Source organism: Mobula hypostoma, chromosome 9, assembly GCF_963921235.1.
Source record: "Mobula hypostoma chromosome 9, sMobHyp1.1, whole genome shotgun sequence".
Classification (NCBI taxonomy): Eukaryota; Metazoa; Chordata; class Chondrichthyes; order Myliobatiformes; family Myliobatidae; genus Mobula; species Mobula hypostoma.
In genome coordinates, this window is record NC_086105.1 from 44677925 (window position 1) to 44701897 (window position 23973).

A 23973-nucleotide genomic window follows, 5' to 3' on the forward strand; every position below is an offset into this window, starting at 1 on the left:
TTAAAGGAAGGACCTCATTACTTTTCAATTACTTTACTGACCCCGACAGCCTTTGCACATTGAGATCCCTTTGTTCCTCCATGCTATTCAATGCTAGTTATTGTACATTTCTTTACTTTATTGCACCTCCCCAAATTTCTCATCCTTCTTTGGATTAAGCCTCATCCCATTTTTCTACCCAACTGTATTCTTTTAGATTTCAGACTTAGCAGTGTGGACGAACAGAGGAGTCTTGGAGTCAAAGTTCATTAATTCCTCAAAGTTGACGCGCAAGTTAACAGGGTTGCTAAGGAGGTGTATGGTCTGTGGTCTTCATTAGTTGGCGGATAGAGTTCAAGAGCCATGAGATAATATTGCAACTCTATGAAACACTGGTTAGACCACACTTAGAGTATTGTATTCAATTCTGGTCACATCATTGCAGGAAGGATATGGAAGCTTTAGAGTGGGTACAGAAGAGATTTACCCGGATGCTGCCTGGATCAGAGAACATGTTGTATGAGGAAATGTTGAATAAGCTAGAGCTTTTCTCTTTGAAGTGAAGGAGGATGAGCAGTAACTTGATAGAGATGTAGAAGACTATGAGAGGCACATGTAGAGTAGACAGTCTGTGGCTTTTCTCCAGGGCAGCAATGGCCCAATACCAGAGGACATCCAGTTAAGTTAAATGGGGGAACATTTAGGGAGATATCAGAGGTAGGTTTTTTTTTTACACAGTGAGAGTTGGGTGCTGGAGTTGTTGGTAGAGGTGGATACAATAGGGACATTTAAGAAACTCTTGGATGTAAGGAAAATGGAGGGCAGTGGGCTGTATAGGAACTAATAGTTAGATTAATCAGGAGTAGCTTTATTATAGATCAGCACAATATTGTGGGCCAAAGGCCCTGTACTATGCTATACTACTCCATGTTCAATGTTCAATCCGATGATATGATAGAGCTGAAAAAAGCAATTTATAGAGATCAAAAAAGAAAAAAATGTGCTTTGTACTCACTGGTTCTAAAAGAAAAATAGTAATTTAGCATTTGGATGAAAGACTACAACAGGTCTAAGATCTGATATGCACCCAAATGTGAGCCTTTATTTTAGCTTTTGATTACCTTTACATAGGTGTTCCAGTATTTTGTATTTTTATCAAGTAAATTTTAACTTTACACCTCCAGCCTTACCACAAAATATTTTGTTGTGTTTGCAACAATTAAGCTGGTAAGATCTTCCTTCATGTACTGATTAAACTGGAGAATGTGGTGGTTTGTATACATGTGTAGATGTTTCATCTATGGATGCATGCTTGGAGAGCTGTAAGTAGTCGTTCTTGGCAATGTGAATAATGTTATGTAGATGCTCTCTTACAGTTTTACTCAATACTTGCAGCAGATGATGATATGATCTTCATACATGTGGATGAACCGGGCAGTAAGTAGTACCTCTGCATCTTTTTAAAGTAAACTTAAGGAAGTGAAGATAAATTTACATTTAATCAGTCATTCAGTGTGTGAGTGTGGTCTGCATTTACTCAGAATATCTTTCATTATTTATGAAATGTGTGCATCACTGGCAAGATTAGACACACTTTTAAACTGGTCCAGTGATTAGAAACCTCATAGAAGTGGAGCAGTGTAGTTTGTGACTAGGAATGGAAATTACAAATTGTGGGCCCTTGTTTTCCTCTAGCATAAGAGTTGTACTGCTACTTCTACTTCTTTCAAATATAATTCTACTACTAAACTGTGTGTGATAGGAACCTATGATTTGTATTTTGATGGTGTGTTTTGGGGCCGATTGAACAACCTGGCACTTTGCTAACCCCAAGGGAGTTCAGCAGGCATCATACTCGAGACGTTTTTGGATGAAGAGGCCCATCTGACCCAATATTACGACATTTTTATATGCTAAAGATCAACAGTAACAGCATGAGAACATAAGGGCATGAGTACAGGCCCTTCGGCCCACAATGTTGTGCCGACCCTTAAACCCTGCCTCCCATATAACCCCCCACCTTAAATTCCTCCATATACCTGTCTGGTAGTCTCTTAAATTTCACTAGTGTATCTGCCTCCACCACTGACTCAGGCAGTGCATTCCACACACCAACCACTCTGAGTAAAAAAAAATTCTACAGTGTATCCTCAAAGCTTCCTTTGAATTACATATAATTTTCAAACACTTCCAACGCTCCAGACACCTAAAATGAATGTTAATCCCCATAGGGTACGTCCACACTACGCCGGATAATTTTGAAAATGAAGCTTTTTCTCTTCGTTTTGCCCTCCCGTCCACACTGAGCCGGCGTTTTCAGCCCCTGAAAACGGAGATTTTCGAAAACTCCAGAGTGAATAAATCTGAAAACGCTAAATATCCGGCGTAGTGTGTACAGGGTAAACTGAGAGATTTAAAAATGTTGTCATGACAACACCACAACAACAATGCTTTTTTCTGCTTCTGCTTGGTACTGCGCAAGCTGTTATAACGCGCAGTCGGTGTGAACGGCGTAAGAGTTAAATTGTAAAGGGAGCTTTTTGACTATTTAAAAACGCTGTCATGACGTGCTGGAACAGATGTTCGTTGTTTTCTTGAATGCCCCCAACTAACAATTTCAGAAAAGACGGACTAGACTGAAGCCAGAAGGGTTAGAAATGTACTCACCAAATACTTTGACCCATAGCTTACTGAATAAATAAGTATACTCACTTCGCCCTGTTTTCTGTCCTTGCTTGTATGAAGGTGGTTCACCTATTTATACAAGTACTTCTCTGACAATAGATGTGTAACAGCCTAATGTAACATTGTATGGAAATACAAGATAACGCTGATGCAGACGTTTTATAAATTTAACAAGGTGCTTTATTAATGCAACAGAGTTAGTCAGTTTTTCAATGTTCGTCGTCAGCTGGGTCATGCTGTCCGTGAACTCCCTGTCGGTTGCCTCCATACGCTCCAGTATTTGTTTTTTTTTAAGTTTTAAGTCCTCCTGCACGAGAGCCAAGAGCAATTCCTTTTAAGTTTTTCTACTCTGTAACTGGACAAACACACTAAATATACCGATTCCTCTTCGCTTGTTTTCTGTGTGTCCTACGCATGCCCAGTAGGCAGAGATTCGCCCAAATATCCGCCTAATGTGGACAGAGATATTTTAAAAAACGCTTAGTGTGGACGCCTGTTGTTTTTACTCGAAACCTGCGTTTTCAAAGTTACCCGGCGTAGTGTGGACGTAGCCATAGTCTCTAGCTGCATGCATGCATATGCAGGCATCAGCCCCAGTCTGCAGCTTCAGGAAGGCCATTGTTTAGAGCTGGATTTTAAATTCAATCTGCAATCCACATTCAAATCTAAAGACTGGTTGCTGTTTAAATTAATATTTGCTATATACGGTACCCCAACTCCAGAACATGCCCTAACAATTACCTACCTCCAGGTTGGTGCCTTTTGCTTTCAGTTATGACACATTATCCCTCACTGTTCACATATCTTGTGCGTCCTTGGATCTGTCCACCTTCTACTTGTCCCATTTGCAGCAAATACCTGACCTTTCCCCCTACTGATTTCTAATAAATATATATATTATCAACCATTTCCTCAGCTCCTTACCTCACACAATCTTCTTGTTTTTCATCTCTCTGGTTGCCTAACTTAATTAACAATTCCTCCACACTCACCATAATATCAGAGTGTTCGTACAAAGGATATATTCTACCATGCAACATTCTTTGGGCCTGTGACGAAGGCCCGTCACTGATTACGGACAGCACATGGCACACTCAGTAAAATACTCGTCCCCAGCAGTAATAGTCACTGGGTCTGAAACAGAGCTATCCTATGGAGCTGTCTCGTATAGAGGCAGCAGCAACCTGCACAGGTGTGCTGATGGTGGAGGATACCATCTTTAATTGGATAATTGAGTTAATTAGCTTTTGGTTGTTCTAGGGGGAGGGGCTTAGCAGTTATAAGCCTCAGGTTACCAAGGTGCTTTTTTTTTTGTGTTTAGTCTAAGGGTGGCTATGTATATATTGTTTTTTTTTCCAAGTTTTTTTCTTGTTTTGAGGTAAATAAAAGCATCTCAATCTATTTTTGTGACTCAAGCCATCTTGTTATTTTTCTTAAACAATTGACCCACAGTTTTTTGTGACAGGCCTCGTGCAGTAAGTTGATTTAAGAGTAGCAAAGGCATAAATTTGATGTAAAGCCATGGTGATGGGTAATGCTTAGAATGCACTCGTGCTCCCTGACTCAACCCAGGTGTGTTGAGCTTCTTGGACCTTATTGGAACTGCAGTCACTCAGGCAGAATTGGACTGAAAATGAAGCTCGTTGCTGAGATTATAGAAACGCATACAGAAATTTCTGGAAGGGTTCTTCAATTTTCATTTGAATGCAGTATAGTTCAGTATACCATAATCATCAAATAATCATCCCCATCTTCTCTTCATGTTAGTAATTTTAGCTGATATGCTGAGATGGCACTTCTGATGATCTGAGCAAGATCCAACTGGCAGCAGTTTTAAGGAGGTCCTGTCAGTTGTACAGTCTTTTGTTTTCAAATAGAGTACTTTACACTAGATTGTTTAACGTATTGCTTTATATTTCTTTTAGATGATGGGTTTGGTACAATTTATACTTCTGATGATCGGGGACTTCTTTTCTCCAAGTCCCTGGAACGTCACTTGTTTTCTGACACGAGTGGTAGAACAGATTTCACAAATGTGACATCACTTCGTGGAGTCTACATCACAAATGTACTTGATGAAGGTAATAAAATAACTACCTGTCTGAACATCACAATAAAGTTTGTTTTTTTATACTTTTTGAATCAATCTCTTTTGATTCAAAATGATTGACTTTTTTTATCAATTTATCTTAATGTCTATATTTTTGTAAAATTATTCTAAGTTCATTTCAAAGCTTCAGACTAATTCTACAAAATTCTACCATTACAATAAAATCATAACGTGTCAGATTTGAGTTAAATATTTAACAGCTCATGCATACAATGCACTTCGCAGGTACCAAAGAGAATAGGTTTGCTTTCATGTAGCACTTTCGGGAAGCAGTGATGTGGGTCCTGTGATAGGAGAGCAAAGCCAAAAATGACAATGTAATTTTGACCAGATAATCTGTTCTTTGTTTACTTGGTGTTGAATTGCATGGTAAATTTTGACTCTGCAAAACAGGGAGAACTTTCCTGCTAAGGTAATTTTATACCATCTAAAAGGACAAGGATTGTCTTGATTTAATGACTCTGGAAAAAGTTGTGCACCTGTTTGCAGAAACCTGTCAAAGTTCTTGGTTGAATTGTCCTTGAAGTGTTGTCCGATGATGTTCAAGTTTCTGAATGAGACTTAAGTTTGCAACCTTTGACTTGCAGCCAAGAGTGACTACTTAGGCCTTGCTGTCATGAAAATAAGATTGTAGCCATCTTTATCTTAATTCCTTTCTGATTTAATAGCACCAGTCTGAAATTGATCATTTAGATTTTATGTAATACAATAAGCCCTTGTGTCTCAGTGACTCCCTGATCATGCCCAAGTAATTACGATATACAAAATATATGACATCTCCAGAATAGTCTGTCTGTCTTGGTGTCCAGACATATCCTTTCTAGTCTTTCCATCGTATGAATTGGACAGATCCAAAACACCTCACGGATTTCTTGAATACCATAGCAACCTTATCACTCTTCATCCTTTGAGACCTAAACTGTAATTCACTGAAAGATCTCAGTGTTCCAACATTTTATATCTCGATGCAGACACCTAATTTTCCCTCTTACTCTCAGTCTCGTCCTATTCAAACTACTCCCTCAATTGTCCTCTCCACTTTGCCTACCATTCCATTGTAGAGACACTGGAGACAGTTCAAAAAATGAAGCAACAGAGGAAATGGGAGAGCAATAAGGAGGGACACAAGCACTTGAGAAAGTGCTGAATGGTCACACATGGACACGCTCCAGAGACGTACATGCTGGAGAGAGTACAAAACAGAGAAGGAAATCATCAACAATGTAATTTAGAAAGTAAAACCATGCATTTATGTAGCAGCTTACATAACATGATGCTTCACATCCAAAGAATTCCTTTGAAGAGCAAATGCAGCAACTAATGTATCTAACAGATGAAACACAAACATTCTGCAGCTGCTGGAAATCTGAAATAAAAGTAGAAAATACCGAGAAAATGCACCAGTTTAGGAGGCATCTGTGGAAAGAGATACAGAGGTAACTTTGAAAGGTTTTGAACCCGAGTCATTCAGTCTTCTGCGTTTTCAGTTTTTGGACAGAGCAAAGTTCACAAACAATAATTTAAACATGTAATAATACAAAACAGAATCAAATAACAGTACCATTTTTATGAGACTGAAACCAAGATCCAACTAAATATAAAAAGAAAAAAATGCACAAGAAATTCATTATCACTTATGTTTTCAATAAAGCAGATAGCATGCATGTGCGCATACCAAAGCAGGGATTTGCAACAAAAACATAATTTTTTCAGGAGGGGGTCGTGGTGTCAGGCTCATTTGTGAAGTGAGAAACTGTTATTGTTTCAGGTTAAAAACTTTTCTTCAGAACTCATTCCTATTTCTACACCACATTACCACCATTTGTAAATATTAGGATCTCATCGCTGACATATTTTTGTCATTCTACTCTAGCATACTCTTTCAACTCATGATCAGTTTCGAAAGGGGATCTACTGATGTTTAACCACCTATCTCTCAATACACTTGTAGATAATAATATTCGATCAGTAATTACATATGACAACGGAGGAGAGTGGAAACCTTTGAAAAAGCCAGATAACAGTCAATGCGATGCAACATCCAAGAATCCACGTATGGTTAGTAAAACTACTTATTTTCAGAAAGAGTTCTTTCTCCTCTGACTTCACTGGTTTTTAAGTCATCTGTGTTTGCTTTCATAGAACAGCCAAGGGACAGGGCTGTATTTGGGTTGATTTCCTCTACTGAATGAGGCAAGTCAAATCAGGACATATGGCACCCAGTGCTTAGTCATCAATGACACAACTATTTAAAGCAGAAGTCTGTCAAAGCAGGCACAACCTGATGCAGGAATTCCAACTCAATTCAGCAAATGCCAACTTCTGTACTTGTTTATTTATAGTGCCTAAAGTGCACTTTTAAACTTCAACTTAAATTTCTTGAACCAATTTGTCTCAATTAAGTTGCTACATTTTATTGCACAGCATTAATATTAGGACCATGTACTGTGTATGTACATGGCTTGCCCACCAGAGCAGCTCCAAGAGAGTTCTTCACTTCATGAACAAGCAACACAGTACTTTGGGGCTAGATGAAACTGTATCATCATGATTCAAATGTTCTGCAACATATGATATAGATGTTGTGTATGATCTTTTGTTTATTAAAAAAAACTATTCTGTTTTCTGCTGAGAAATTTGAATGTGTTTCTCTTTTCCTTTCATTGCTATGTATTTGAATATGAGTTATTCCCAGACAGGAATACAGTTTCTGTGTCATGTCACACCACTCCAGTGGTTTGATTAGACACACCCAGATGCAAATGATATCTACAATGTTGATGTGACTTCTATGTCAGACTTACTTGGAGGTACATCACACCCCATGAAGTGTTCTTTAAGAGGACCACTAAGGAAATGAAGTGCCATTGTTCACTTTGTAGCTGAGTACTCTTAGACCATTAGTAGTAATCCCTATGCATGCCCCAACTCAGAGTTGGAAACTCTAATTCGGCAAATTTTCTCATTTGTACGAGTGCTTTTGGCCACTGTTTTCCTCAGTGCCGACCCCACAACTGCTGATCTTGCTCCCTAATCCCCAAGCATCCCATGAAATCACTTTCTTCCCCAGTCCAATATTTTCTAACTATCCCCAAGTTTTTCTCCCCACTGCTCACAATCTGAGTCTCCTGACACTATCCATAATACAAACTCCCAGGTTGCCTCCTCACTTGGCCTCAGTTCAGTTTGTCATTTGTGACCAAGCCCTCCAATCGCCTTTCACTTGTAGGCAAAGCTCCCCAACACCTCAATCCCAATTGTAGCCCTTTTGATTCTGACCACCAACACCATAATTTGAAACCCCCAGATTTGTAACCCCTAAATCTGGCGCTGATTTGAGTTCCAGCAGAATCTGCAAACTGGCCTGTGATCCAAATCAGGATCCCAATGAGGCCCTAAGACAATTCCAGCACTTAACCAGCAGGGGGCGGTGTCTCAGAAAGGCAGCGTCCATTATTAAGGACCTCCTGCATCCAGAGCATGCCCTTTTCTCACTGTTGCCATCAGGTAGGAGGTACAGAAGCCTGAAGGCACACACTCAGCGATTCAGGAACAGCTTCTTCCCCTCTGCCATCTGATTCCTATGTGGACATTGAATCTTTGAACACTACCTCACTTTTTTTTTAATATACAGTATTTGTTTTAGCACATTTAAAAAAATCTATTCAATATACGTATACCGTAATTGATTTACTTATTTATTAGTTTTTTAGTTTTTTTCCCTCTGCTATGTTATGCATCGCATTGAACTGCTGCTGCTAAGTTAACGAATTTCATATCACATGCTGGTGATAATAAACCTGATTCTGATTCTTCCCACTTTCCCCTGTGACCCTCTGGTCTCTTGTCGATCCCTGTTTAGCTTGAGAGTCTTCTTGCTGTGCTCTCCAGTATGCAGGAGATGATGGAATGTGCATTAAGAATATTCAATTGTGTTTGCTATCCTGGGCCTTAGATTCTGCTGAATTTGGCTGAAGTGGGGCTTTAACCAAATTCAATGGCACAGCATGCAACGAACAGTTAGCATGCTTCTCTGACACCTTAATCCTTAGTTCTTGGTGTCTAATCACTCTGTTGAACAAAATTAACTTCTTTTAATGAATGATTTGTTCATTTGTTCATTGGCATATCCTTTACGATTATAAATAACCAAACAAAACTTCCATCCTACATTCAAAAGAAAATGAAAAAATGACATTGTGTCCTTCCTGAGTATTGTATCAAAAAAGATATAATGTAACAACTGTACTGACCTCTGACAGGGACACTTCAAGGTTTATGGCTTGTCTTGAAGTTCAAGGAAATATGAGTGAGCTATCTTCTTGAAGTGATGCACCCTGATTGTGCTCTCCAAGAGCCACTTGGTAAGGTAGGCTAGGTTATTGTCCCAGAAATATCAGTGCATTTGCCATGAGTGTTTAATTTCCCAATTCTTCCCCTTGATTTGCTTTCTCATGCTCCCCACTATATCATCACTGAGTAAGTAGGCAAAATCTGTAGTGGATCCATAAGATGATACAGATCAAATTGCTGCTTTTCTCATTTCTGTTCTTCTCTATTTCTGCTCAATTCCCCACCCATATTTTTTGCACATCTCCCAGTGAGCACATACTGTTCTCTCTACAACAAAGAATGGATTATCCAAATGCAGTAAAGCTGATTTGAGCCGTCTTCATCTGTTCCTCGTTGGTGTACAATGGTATATCGGCACATTAGAGGTCCCAAGATAAATAGCCAGACAATGTAATACAAGATTTGATGAATGGCAGAGCTATTACTTGTTTTGATTAGTATTAAAACCTCTATTAATACCCATTACTCTCAAAACTAAATCCAGCTCTGTGTGTACAATAGCTTGCAATCAGTCATTTTTCCCAAAACTCATATCCTTCTGATTATTGGTGTCAACAGCTTTGATCCAGAAATGATAGAAGGGAAAGGCCAAATTCAACCTAGTTTTCTTACCTCCTTTCTGTATGCACTCTGTCTTCTCACAAAACAATCTTCCATTTTGTATTCCATTGATAATTATATTTTATACTTATTCTTTATACTTTATTGTCACCGAACAATTGATACTGGAACATACAATCATCACAACGATATTTGATTCTGCATTTCCCGCTCCCTGGGTTACAAATATTTAATATTAAAAATATTAAAAAATTAAATTATAAATCATAAATAGAAAATAGTAAGGAAAGTAAGGTAGTGTAAAAAAAACCGAGAGGCGGGTCCAGATATTTGGAGGATATGGCCCAGATCCGGATCAGGATCCATTCAGCAGTCTTATCACAGTTGGAAAGAAGCTGTTCCCACATCTGGCCGTATGAGTCTTCAAGCTCCTGAGCCTTCTGAATGTTCGGTGACTATTTCTGAACTGTCCGCTGTTACAACTGTTCTTTGTTATGGTCGTCAGACACTGAGGAGACATTCATAATAGAAACCCTGTTTCACTTTCTCCAGCACACTGTAATGTGATTAACTCAGACACTCATTCTTATAAACTACAGAATTATAATAATGTTGTGTAACACTTGCTTCGCCTAGCGGCTTAATATAGGGGGTAATTACCCCTTGCCTGGCCAAACTTAAGAAATCTCGTTTGGGTGGATGCTGTGCGATGTGTCCCCTGTTACAAAGCAGTACCCCGAAATAACAAACAATACACAATATGCGATTAAACAATTAAGCTTTATAACTCTTACTTTGACTATATGGTTAGTAGAGAAACAAAATATAAAAGAAAAAGGGCCCAAATCTTATTAAACTGTCTGTGCACACAAAGTTGGAGCTCACGGTTTCCCCTTCGCTGATCCTTTGATCGTCGCTGCCCGTCTGACCCTCGCTCCGAGTCCACCCCGTCCGGCGGACTACCAAGTCGCTCCATTCGCGTCTTCTTTCTTCATCTCCCTCTCTCACTCTGGCAAAAGCCCACGAAAGCAACTGCTTCCAGAATCACACAACACAGCCACAGATCTCGTATTGACTGCATGCATCCTGTTATCTCCAGCAATAACCCAAACATAGCTGCTACAGAGAAACCATTACCTCAGCAGTGAATATGACAAAGAAGCCATTACAGTAGCAGTGAAACCTTACAGCACGTTACACTTGCAAACATGGAACATAGTACAGGGGAAATCTTTGATTTTAATGCTAATTTATGACTCCTGCATAAGGCCACCAATAATTATTAATTTGTAGTCAAATCTATCCTTGAACCCTATCTCTATGTATATAATTTATTTAAGTTTGCAGGGAGTTAGTAAAAAGAAATACATTCCACATTAATTGTCTAGGATGAAAACGCTTTACTGAATTTATTCTATAATTAATGTAGGATTAAGATTATCTGTTGTCAAAAAATCTGTTGAATTTTTAATCCAGTTTTACTTTACCATGACACAAAAAATAATTGGTCTAATCTATTTCATTACTTTTCCAAATTGTGACCTATTTATTATGCAACTGGAAGGCAAAAGGGAAGTGATGGTCAATTTGGGCACCAGTCTACTTATTTTACCTTGCACTGAAATACAATGTGTAAATATTGCCCTTCTCTACTGTCGTATTCCTTAATGCAGTGAATCCCACCAGGGATGGTTATGTGTCCTAAGGGGTGTTAGGAGAAATAGAGGTTGACAGGGGACATTCAAGATTCCTGGGGCTGTGGGGGGCAGGTTGTGCACAGTAATTAGCACCCTAACTTGAGGCACGAGACCTGATCGAATGTTAGAAGAGCAGACACTTCCAAAAAAAAAAGGATGAGGCACTGGACCATAGGAAGAACCATAGCTGGGCAGGTGGTGAGCACAATATGTCTGAAATTCTGCAATCTCATCCAGCTTTACCAACATTGCACACTTGAATCATTTGCCAAGAAAGCTAAAAACAACCTTGATAGTGGTCTCATTGCTTCTTATAACATTTCCAAAATGATAGCAAAGTGTGGAAAATCTCATACAATTGGTGAAAGATTAATAATGCTCACCACTGTTCTCAAAATGGATACCAATATTTTAATATCAGTTCCTCTGAGTAATAACTCTTACAGCTCATTGTATTGACAAAATGACTGAAGGCATTGAGTATTAGCTATGTACAGAGCTACAAAAATGGGATTTGGGATGCAACTAGATGAGACAACTGTATGAGACAACGAGGAATTGCTGATGGCATATATGCAGTTTATCAAAAATGGAAAAGTTTATGAAGAGATGCTCTTTCGTAAAAAGATTTTTAAAAATCAATGGAGGATCCATCTACAACAAGCTCAAAATGTATATTGAGGTTAAAAATATTCTGATTAGGAACATGATTTCTTGTGCAACAGATGGAGCACCACATATGACAGGTTACAATGCTGGTTTAGTGACATTTATGAAAAAAGAAATTCCAAGTCTGTTTTCAATCCATTGTAATTCATCGTCATCATCTCACAGCCAAAAACCTCAGCCAGTGACTTTTTTCAAGCATGACCCTTGTAGTATCTGCTTTCAGTAAATTAAAGCTCATCCATGAAATAGCAGAATATTTCGCCAGTTATGCCAAGATAACGATGAAGAGCTTGAATGCTTGCTTCTTCACACTGAAATGCATTGACTGTCAAAAAGCTGCTGCTTAACATGTTTCTTTGATCTTTTTGACACTGTGGTTGAAAGCCGACAAGAGCTTGGGAAACAAGATTGAATTTCTATGTGAAGATATGGCATACCTAGCTGATCTGTATGACAAAATGAACATTATTTTAGATTATGAAGACACGCAGTCCTCTTTTATTGTCATTTAGTAATGCATGCATTAAGAAATTGTACAATACTTCCTCCCGTGTAATATCACAAAACACAGGACAGACCAAGACTGAAAAAACTAACAAAACCACATAATTATAACATATAGTTACAACAGTGCAACAATACCATAACTTGATGATGAAGTCCATGAGCACGGTAAAAAGTTCAAAGTCTCTCAAATGTCCCACATCTCAAACAGACAGGAGAAGGAAGAAAAACTCTCCCTACTATGCCGACCACAGTCCGACTCTGAGTCATCCGAAAACTTCGAGCCTCCGATCAGCTCTCCGACACCAAGTACCTGAGCCCCATCTCTGTCCGAGTGATTCGACCTCAATCTTGGTCACCAACAGCAGGCAAAGCCGGGGATTTTGAGGCCTTCTCTCTGGAAGATTCTCGACCGCGCAGTAACAATAGCAGCGAACTGGCGTTTCAGAAATTTCTCCAGATGTTCCTCCGTGCTTTCACGTCAGTCTCCATCAAATCAGAATTGTCCATGGTCCCTATTTAATGGATACGATATCATCTTTCACTGGAGGGCTGCGCATGCGCAGCGCGCTGCTCTCTCTCCTCCCGCCGTTCTAAATATGAAACTGCAAGATGAGAATTTCAATTTAATCCAGGCAAAATGTGCAGTGTCCACTTTTATCAGAAAATTGGAAATGTGTAAGCAAAACATTGGGAGAAGAATGTTCTTACTGTTTCCCTGCATGGAAAGTATGGCACTGTCTTTCACAGACAGTGGTTTGCAAGAGTACTGCTTATACCTTCAGTCACTGAAGAAGGATTTTCAGAATCAATTTAACAATCTGGAAATTCTGAACTGGTTAATTAATCTATTTCTTTGTAAGGTGGAAGAACAGGAAGAGAACTTGCAAGAAGAAATAATCGAAATTCAGAATGATGAAGAAGCAAAAATGCTTTTCAAAAATGTCAGCTTTGTGGTATGTGGCTACACTGTCATACAGAGGTTCCTGGTCTTTGGAGAAGAGCAAAACTGCTCTTCATTGCATTTCCATCCTCCTACCTTGTTGAAAGAGGCTTCAGTGCAGTGAACCACATACTCTCAAAAAACAGAAACTGCTTGGATGTTGTTACACGTGGGGAGTTTAGGCTTTTGCTGTTACAACTTGAATCAGATATTTCAACTCTTGCTATAAACCATCAAGCTCAAGGATCACATTAATATTGAAGCACTGTACAGAGCACAAGTACTGTGTAAGCAAGGTTTAAAGACAAATAAAAATTTATAGCAGAGTCATTTTTCTCATGTTAGCATTAGTACATATGTTTTTACACCATGGTGTGCCAGAAAGTATATTGTGCCTTAGAGGGGTATTGGCAAATATGAAGGTCCTTTAGGGGGGCATTGGCAAGTATGAAAGTGTTGTAAGGGGACGTTGGACTAGAAACGGTTGGGAAACACTGCCTAAATGGATCCTCTAAATTGATATTGTTTAATGTTGCGCTGACATTCATTCTTGGACCTTCAAAATTTCCTTCAGTTAATCTTCTGGAAGACCTGTCTTCATCCTTTCAAACAACTTCTATTTTCTGAGCTCTGTTTCCAGGCCCTTTTCACTCATGGATCAAAGCTGAACGATATAATATATAAGTGTACATATGGAAGTATACTTAGGAAAAGAGTAGGCTGCAACCTCTCAAGCTTTTTTCACCTTTTAATGAAATCCAATTGTAACTTAAAATCCGCACTCACATCTACCTGTGGTAATCTTTCACCTCCTTGTTTAGTCAAGAGTCAATCTAATAGTGCCTTAAAACTTTGCTGATTCTGTTTACACCACCTTTTGAAGTAGATCATTTGGGAGAAAAATGGTGACCCTCAGAGAGGAAAAAAAATCACTGTAAATGGACAACCCCATACTTGTAAACAGTGACCCCCCCCTCTAGATTTTCCCATGAGAAGGAACATCCTTTCATGTTTATTTTGTCAAGACTCTGTGTCTTATATATGTCATTTAAGTGATACAGGCTATATTTCTATCCATTGGAATTCAGTATAATTTCATATAGAATTCCAGTGGATACAAGCCTAGCCTATCCAACATTTCCTCATAAGACAATCTGCCCTTTCCAGGTATTGTCAATTTAACCTTCCCTGGATTGCTTACAATGTACTACAAACACAAAAATAGTAGGAGTAGGCAGTTTTACCTTTTAAGTCAGTACAATAATGGCTGTTCATTGTTAATAGCCCTCAAACTGGAAGACCAAACCTGTACATAGTGCACCACGTATGGTCTCACCAACACCTGTTTAGCTGAAGCATTAACTTCTTTACCTTTATGTTCAATGAACCATGTTTTGCTGGTTTTCCTATTACTAATTGTATCTGCATACTTCTGCAAACCATACACTAGGAAACCTTGCATTTTGGAGCTCTACATTTTTTTTACATTATAATCTACTTTTGAGATTTCTGCTCACTCACTTAACCTAACTATGTCACTTGGTAATGTCTTAATTTCCTCTTCACTACTTACTCTCTTACTTTATCATTGTGTTACTGGCAACTTTAGCAACAACTCCCCAATGCCTTCATCCAGGCCATTTGTACAACTTGTAGAATACTGAATCCCCAGGAACAAATCTTCAGGGCACCACTTGGTTCATCATGCCATGCACTGAAATGCACTAATTTCCTTTGATAATTCGACTGTGGTACTTCCCTGCCTATGGTGACTCCCAGTCTTCCAATGCCTCAGGTTTACAATTTGTCTCCTTGAAATAATTTTAACTCTGAGCAGTACTACATGCTCATCTTTGAAATAAACCTATTTTAGTATTTTTGTCACTACCTCTTACTAGATAAATTAGTTCTTTTTATGAAAGTTGATATAGATAGTCCCATTTCTGAGGCAACCTTAGATGTTAATGTATACTGAACATAGTGGATACATATGATCAAAAACTCTTATTGGACTGCACTATTATGTCACTGATTCGTTCCAACTTTAGATGAGGGTATCTCCCATTCCCTTCTCCTTTACATTAGAAGCTATGCTTTCAACTACCTAGACCTTGAACTCTGACATTCCACCTCTCCTTATTTAAGATGTGCCTTTAACCCTATCCCTTTAGTGTTAGTGTTTGTAGCTGATGGCACTTTATGAAGCATTGGAATGTTGTCTTAGATGGAGGCTCTATCAGGGAAAGACACATAAGTCGAGTTGCTCTGTTGGACACAATGGTTGGTGGGTGAGTTGGACTGAGCAATGGCAGCAAACTTCTGGTTAAGCTTTTACGGAGTGGAGTATGTGAGATGGACCATGATAGTATTTAGTGTTGATCAAAGATGAATACTCAGTTGGCAATGTCTCGTGGTATCAGATTGTTCATATAGTTCTATTTCAAGTTTAATTATCATTGAACCATACATGAATACCCATGATTACAGCCAAATAAATGGTGTTCCTCTGGAGCCAAGGTGCGAAACACATAACCAGCAGTCATATATAGCACAAGGCACATATAACATATATAAGATAGCAAGTAAACATACAGTCTCACAAAAAAAATTAGATGTATATAATAAGAATAAACTCTATAATATAAAAATTGACTTTTTTCTTTGCTGATTTCTTGTATTTTAATAAAAGTAGAGGGGATAGAAGGTATTTAAACTGCTCCTGGCTTATTGATTTAACTTTCAAAATTGAATACAAAGGCTGTATTGTCAACCCTAGAGGATGAAGTTCATGCTAAATGCCACTATTACTCTAAGTTGTCTGAAAAATACTTGTCTTTGTTTCCAGTGTAATCTTCACATCCATGCTGCATATAGCATCTCCCAGAACTTGGATGTTCCTATGGCCCCACTCACTGCACCAAATGCAGTTGGATTGATCTTAGCCCATGGTAACTTTTGATTTTGTTTCTACACAGTATCATATTTTTTTGCTAGCTTGTCTCTGAATTCCTCAATAGGTGAAATGATTTTTCTTTTTTATCTATTGTGGCAGGTAGTGTAGGAGATGTCATCTCTACATTGATTCCTGATGTGTATGTATCAGATGATGGTGGATATACTTGGTCAAAAGCACTGACTGGACCACACTATTATGCCATTCTTGATTCAGGAGGCCTAATCGTAGCAGTGGAATCACATGTGGACAAGCCCATAGACATTATAAAGTATGTAGCTGTTTCAAAGAATAACTAGAGCCTTGTTAGACAGTTGAAAGTCTTGCTTGTAGTTTTATAAGTATTATATATTTATTATGCTAATAAATCATGTCATAGATTTTTAGCAGCTCGTGTTTCTGAGTTGCTCTTTCAAAATGTTATCAATGAAAATTATAAATACATGCTTGAAAATTGTTTCTGCTTCTGCTTTTAAATATGTAAACTACACTTTAAATTCAAAGTCATTGCCATAAAAGAACCCAAAATTTGCACCTGCAAATTGTTAGGATTGGAGGTAGGACAGTAAGAGGCCTCATTGTTTGAGAGAAATTCTAGGCCTTTCTCACACCAAAGTGGCTGGAAGTCTAGGATATGTTGCTTAGGGCCTCTGCCTTGAATTTTTTTTTGCATGTGTGCTCACAGAAACCTCCTGGAATAAATCTGCAGGGTCTAAGCGCAATTCCCACTCTGAGTCTCGACAACCCTATATAAAGTACAAAAAAAACTAAAATATGAGAACCTCTAATTTTAGCTGAATGTACAACATACAGAGACCCTTGGTCTCTGCTACAACTTGGAAGCTTCAGCACAAGTTTGGACACAAGTTCCAGTTAGTTCCCAGCTCAGTTTACGGTGCTTATATGCATGGAAATAAGCTCATCAGCCTAACCGGTCCATGCTGAGCAAGATGCTCCCTCCAAGCCAATGTTGGGTCTATAACCTTCTAAACCTTTTCAGTCCATGTACCTGGCCTATTGTTTTTTGAGTTGTTATTGTACCTGCCTCAACCACTTCATCTGGCAGTTCATGCCACTGATTGTGTAAAAATGTTGTCCTTTAATTGTTTTATTAAACCTTTCCCTTCTCACTTTAAACCTCTCCCCTCTAGTACTTGATTCCCCACTTGAGGAGAATATTTCTAATCTAGTGCCAACTCAGAAAAGCCTCAGACATTTGAGCAGCAAATTCCAACCCCATAATAGTTCCAGTGAAATGCTGAATGCTTCTGATTGGTTGAATTTATATTAGTGGCAGGAAAAATTAAGTAATATTAAGCAGAATTCAAAATGTGATATTTGTGACATGACCTTTATGTATCTTAGATTAGGGTCATTACAGCATGGTCATAAAATCAAGACAACATTTGTATCTTCCAATAGTGGCCATTTCATTTGTCTGGAGTGGATATAATTATTTCAAATTCAAGTATGACCAGACATCTGCAACAAACATCTCTGTTAAACCTGCATTTATAATGACCTCTTATTACTGCAAGAATTTTATGTTTTAAGGGGAAAATTATTCAGCATTTTAGTGAACAGCTATGTCTTAATATGGTTGTTGTTGGGTGAAGAAATGAGTCTATGTCTCACTCATGGTGGAATATATTCCAAAAGTTTATTGATGGGCAGATCATTCTTGCTTCACCTAGTCCAACAAATATCCTGAAAAACAAGTTGTTCAATCCTGAACAACGCCTCTTCCATCCTGAGTACTATTTTCTGGCAGGTTTTGTCTGATGTGAAAGAAACCAATAGTTCCCACTCAGTCTTTGGTGACATCATGTACAGAATCTTGAGTGGATAATCTTGTGATTTAAAACAGCAGATGGTCAGACCGGGCAAAATGCTGGAAAAGAACTCTGCTTCATTTTGACTGACTCCTACGTAAAAATGCATATTTATACTTGTTCTAGCCTAGCTCACTTATTAATATTCATTCTGACTGCCTTTGGCCGCTAACTAACGCCAGTTTTTCATGTGTAGCTTGTTTCAACTTCTATCATCAACAATATTCTCAAACAGGATCACATTCTCTGTTATTGTAAAGGTATTCAACTGATGAAGGGCAGTGCTGGAAGCATTATACCTTCACCAATGAGACGTTCATGTTCGTGGGGCTTGTATCAGAACCTGGAACCAAGTCAACGAATGTCAGCCTCTGGGGATACAAACGCGAAAGCATTTATAAAACAACTTGGATTTCAATAACCATTGACTTTGAAGAGCTTCTAACCAGAGACTGTAAGTTACGCTAGGACTTTATTTAGTTCTTTTATACTTTGATTAACCAGCCTTTTGGTTAATTTCTCCCTAATAACAGCTGCTTCATCCCTTGCTGTGTATGATGACACTGTAGTGCTAATTTACCTGTGATAATTTTCTGATTTTAATACGGGTAAATTACTAGATCATCCCTCGTGATTACTCAGTACTCCAGTGGATATGTCTTTCCCATGCATAACAATTCCCATGTCATTGCTGTTAATTAATCTTCCGTTCATTAAAAATATGCTTCTTAAAATGAAATCTTTTCTTCCTCCAGGTGAAGAGAAGGATTATGTCAGATGGTTAGCGCATTCTACAGCAGTTAGTACAGAAACTGATGGCTGTATATTGGGATACAAAGAAACATTTCAGAGGCTTGCAAAGGCATCTGTTTGCAGAAATGGAAGAGATTATATCGTCAGCAAAGAACAAAACTTCTGCCCTTGCACTAAAGATGATTATATGTGGTATGTGTCAACAAAGTACATTCAGCTAGTTCCACATGTTTGAATGCTATCATACTTTTATAATTATAAAACACTTCCTAGTTGCTATCATTGTCTCATGGCAATCAATTGTGTTTATTTTGAAGACAAACTTAAAGTAGTTGTTTTTCTAATCTCCCTTCAATATCCTACCATTTCAAATCGAGCCTTTACTATGTTATGCTATTTTTCAATTTTATTGCATTATCCGTAGTAAAGTTGTTCATATTTAATTTTAAGCAACATTCAAATATTACACTAAGTCTAAGAGAAGTTGAATGAAGAAAGGAAGTGTTGCATGGTGAAAGTCTCAATTCTAGTTGCAGAGATTGATTTGAGTGTATTTTATACAGGCTTATGAGAGGGTATTCTCTAATCATATTTCAAATACAAGAGACAGCAAAGCAGGAAACCATAAGTATAAGGGAAGAGAATTAAAGGTTGACAGACCAAGCAAAAGGGATGTTTATAATAGGCAGATTAGAAAAGAAAAGAGTCGAAGGGATAAAAATGTGAAGATGAAATTAAAATGAAATCAACTATAATCTTATTGAATGGTGGTGGAGGAGGCTTGAGGCCTCCTCCTGCCCTATATCTGATATATTGAATGGAAAAATCATAACAGTTTCACTATTTGATCCTTGGGACTGAAGTTCTTTAGAACAGAAGACTGGGGAGCAGAATGAAATTTGCAACAACAAAATCAGGGATAAAAGAGACATTTACTAGGGAGCATGCAGGTTATACAGGAAAGATCTATTACAGGCAGATCACAATAAAGAGAGACATTTAGAATACAGGGATCAGGAAGAAGAAAAGTATTTGGCAACAGGCAAATCCGGAGAAGCAGCATCTATCCATGATATTTCAGATTTTTGCAAAAGAGCATTGCAGTCAAAATATACAGGTTTCCCCCGCCATCCGAAGGTAGAGCGTTCCTATGAAATGGTTTGTAAGCCGAAATGTTGTAAAGCGAAGAAGCAATTACTATTTATTTATATGGGAAAATTTTGTGAGCGTTCGCAGACCCAAAAATAACCTACCAAATCGTGCCAAATAACACATAAAACCTAAAATAACAGTAACATATAGTAAAAGCAGGAATGATATGATAAATAAACAGCCTGTATAAAATAGAAATACTTTTCCACAATCATTACTGCACTGTTCTCTGTAGCGAAAATCTCATGCAAGCGCCGTCGGCAGAAAATCTTACGCAAGCGCTGTTGGCAAAAACACGGCGCAAGTGCTCTCCAGTAACCTTTCAGCTATAAAGCTGCCAAATCATACCAAATAACACGTAAAAATACACAGCCGATATAAAGTAGAAATAATGTATGTACAGTGTAGTATCACTTACTGGAATCGGGAATGATGATGGTGTGTTAGACTGAGTCGTCGCAGGTTGGGGTGGTGCAGTGGCCCCCACCTTCCAGGCCCTGGACAGATACCGATCCGCGAAGAATGCAGGGGTGCCGCAGTAGCTGGGAGGTACACAGCACATCTTTAAGAAAAAAGCCGAAATAAACATGCTAATTAATTAGGTTCCACCCGGCACGTAATTGTCAGCCCAGATCTGTGCCGATTTCCAATTGCGTCGTCTCTGATCTGGGCCGACAATTACGTGTCGGGTGGCACCTGATTAATTAGCATGTTTATTTCGTCTTTTTTCTTAAAGATGTGCTGGGTGCCTACTGGCTACCAGTGCATTGTCCGCGAATCGGTATCTGTCCGTGGCCTGGGTGTTGGGGTGGTGGGACACTGGGGTGTCATCTCGTCGTCTGTTTCCATTAGGACAGGCAGCTCATCTTCTCCTATGACTGCCCACCTCGATGTTGAAGGTCGAGGTTCGTCGTCTGCTGTGGCTGATGTGGAAGGCTTGCTTGACTGTTGAGCCTCGCGCATTTTTCTTTCATACAGTTCTTTGTAAGCATTCAAACCATCTTGCAAATATCCCCTAAACCTACATACCCTTTCAAAATTAAAGTCGTACTTTATCATTGCAGCGAAGATCTCACGCAGTTGCTTCACGTTCCGTTCGCTACTGCATTTGGTTTTGATTGTTATCCTTTCCTCTTCCAATTGCATCAGCTCTTCACCTATCAGTTCTTGGTCATGGGATGCCAAAACCTCTTCAACATCATCTTCATCCACTTCCACAAGCCAAACTCACTTTGTCCTTGCTTCGTTCACCACGATCGAAATGCTTAATTATGTCTAGTTTTACACTAAGTGTAACACCCTTACGAGGTCTTTTAGGCTTTTCCAATACCCTAGAATTCATCTTGCAAATGGCTGCTCACAGGCACGTGTTTAAGCAATGCCGGTGACAATGCAGTTCCGAATCCGGGGAGAGCAGCTGCGTGGGGCGCGCGCTGCTTTTTTTTTGTAACAATGAAAACACCTTCTGAAAGCGAAAACAGGGAACTAATGTAGGTCTTTCGTAACAGTGAGGTTTCGTAAAGCAAACGTTTGAAAAGCGGGGGACACCTGTATGGCGGATTTTAGCATGTAAGCAGATTTAAGAAATGTAATGGCCTATATAGAATTGAAATATTTTTCATTATCTCAAAGGGGTAATGTGCTTATTTTGTACAATGCAATTCTCCTTTAATGTGTACTTGTTAGTTCAGCAAAATTCTGTTCCACACTTTCTCAAAAATCCTTCCTTTATTGTTCTCCATTCCAAATTCTGCCAGTCAGTCAATCAAAAAGAAGTTCAGTTATGGTTTGAAATGGGGATATACTGCATTGCTGAGAAAACTGGGTAACCAAAGCAGCATGTAGAAAACCTTGACAAATTTTCTCTCCTCTCAGTTTTCTGTTTAGGAAGGACTTTGCCATATCTTGCACTTTTGCTCAAGTTAAGAGGTTGACAGGGTGGGCCTGGGATTTTGGCTTGTATTCTGCTTTAAGCCCATGAGAATTTATTTGAGAACTTTCAGGGGGCTCTATAATGCATGAGAATCCCTGATGAGTAGTTCATATGTTTAAGATCTTCAGTGTTACTTAATAACAGCTCTCGGCTCCATCCCTCCCCCTCCTGTCTTCTCCTATCATTTTTCATCTCCCCCTCCCCCTCCAGCTTTCAAATCCCTTACTCACTCTTCCTTCAGTTAGTCCTGACGAAGGGTCTCGGCCTGAAACGTCGTCTGCGCCTCTTCCTATAGATGCTGCCTGGCCTGCTGCGTTCACCAGCAACTTTGATGTATGTTGCTTAATAACTAGATATCTGTTCAAAAAGGAAATGATAGCAATTCAGATTGCTACATTCTTTCAGTGCAACTGCTAAGAGCAGCAAAGAACAAATATTTCATTGCAGGGTGTGGTACACACGTTACAAACAGCTCAATAATGTTGACAGCTCTACTTTCTTCTTGCATCTATACCTTTGATATCAAATGGTTACTATTTGGAAATGTTGAAAACTCACTACTTGTTCATCAAGTGCTTGCTTACAGTCGTGACGATTAAATTGGGAAGCAGGGACCCTGTACCATTAACTAGAAGAAGTAAATTAAAATATTGTTCCAAAGGTGCGATACAGTAGATATCTGAAATATGAAGAAAAAATGCCAGGAATACTCAAAGGTTGGGGAGTATCTGTGGAGAAGAAAACAGCCGTTAACATCTTGGGTCAATGATCTATCATCCAAAATCCGTTAATTAAAAAACGGATACAACAGTCTACACCATATAGTCTGAACAAGAAAGAAATTTCAGAAATATAATTTTCAGTTATTAGTAACCATTACATTATTATTTTTCTCTTTGGTTCCTCACATAAGTGATTTTGGATATTTCCGTGAAGGAAGCAGTGATGAATGTAAAGAACAACCAGATTTAAAGAATCATGTACTGGAATTCTGCTTACAGGGGAAGGAGGAGCTGCTGAAAACTCAAGGGTGAGCTCTTTCTCATATACTTTTGTTAAGACTTCCTAAATTTTTACATATTATGTAGTACCATATAGCTACTGTGCATAGCATATCAGATTTATTTTTGTCACATCAGAATACCTTGTGGGTAACCTAACAGATGAGAAATCTTTTGGCATTATAGGGGCAATTCAGTAATTCAGAAGGTTTCAAAGTAGATAGGCACAAAGGGATGCAGATCCTGGTATCCGGAGCAAAAGATAAACTGCCTGGAAGAACTCAGAGTCAAGCAGCATCCAAGGAGGCAAAGAGATGTTAATATTTTAGGTCAGGACAGCAATTCAGTTTCAGAAAGTTTCAGACCCTATCTCATTATTTTTAATCTGATACAATGGTTGGATGTAAAAATCACGCATTTCCCACATATTTTAGAAATAGCCTAGAGTTTTGGATAATAAAATGATAAATGTTTTTGAAAAGAATAATAATATTTTTATCTTGCTCAGTAGACATAAATTAGCATGGAGCTAGCAGAGAAGATTGCAGAACATAGGTTATGGGTCGGCAGTTGTAAACGGGAGGTGTGTGGGAGAGGGGTCAGAGGAGTTAGGAACAATGGGGTAGGTAAAGGAATCAGGACCTCAATAGATTGGGTTTGGCAATGGTGTTATATTTGACTGGATGGGGAGTGTGGGGTAATGTGGATGAGGGTTAAGAACAATTGAAGAAATACATAATGTAGCAACCAAACACTTGACTCTGTTCTCTCAAACTCAGCACCCCTGAAGTTGCTTTGCTTGTCTTGTGCACACCCCATCTATTTATTGACCACGTATGCAAATGAGT

General features: G+C 38.7%; 1 protein-coding gene across 1 annotated transcript in view; it reads left to right on the forward strand.

The window, feature by feature from the left end:
• The window catches only part of LOC134351692 (sortilin-like), a 118147-nt gene that overhangs the window by 70166 nt on the left and 24008 nt on the right, over positions 1–23973 (forward strand). The window contains exons 10-17 of the mRNA XM_063058203.1: positions 1356–1416; positions 4590–4745; positions 6726–6832; positions 16347–16449; positions 16554–16725; positions 18547–18740; positions 19042–19231; positions 23038–23154. Of these exons, the coding sequence (XP_062914273.1) occupies positions 1356–1416; positions 4590–4745; positions 6726–6832; positions 16347–16449; positions 16554–16725; positions 18547–18740; positions 19042–19231; positions 23038–23154 (1100 nt within the window). The remainder of the gene's footprint in view (positions 1–1355; positions 1417–4589; positions 4746–6725; positions 6833–16346; positions 16450–16553; positions 16726–18546; positions 18741–19041; positions 19232–23037; positions 23155–23973) is intronic.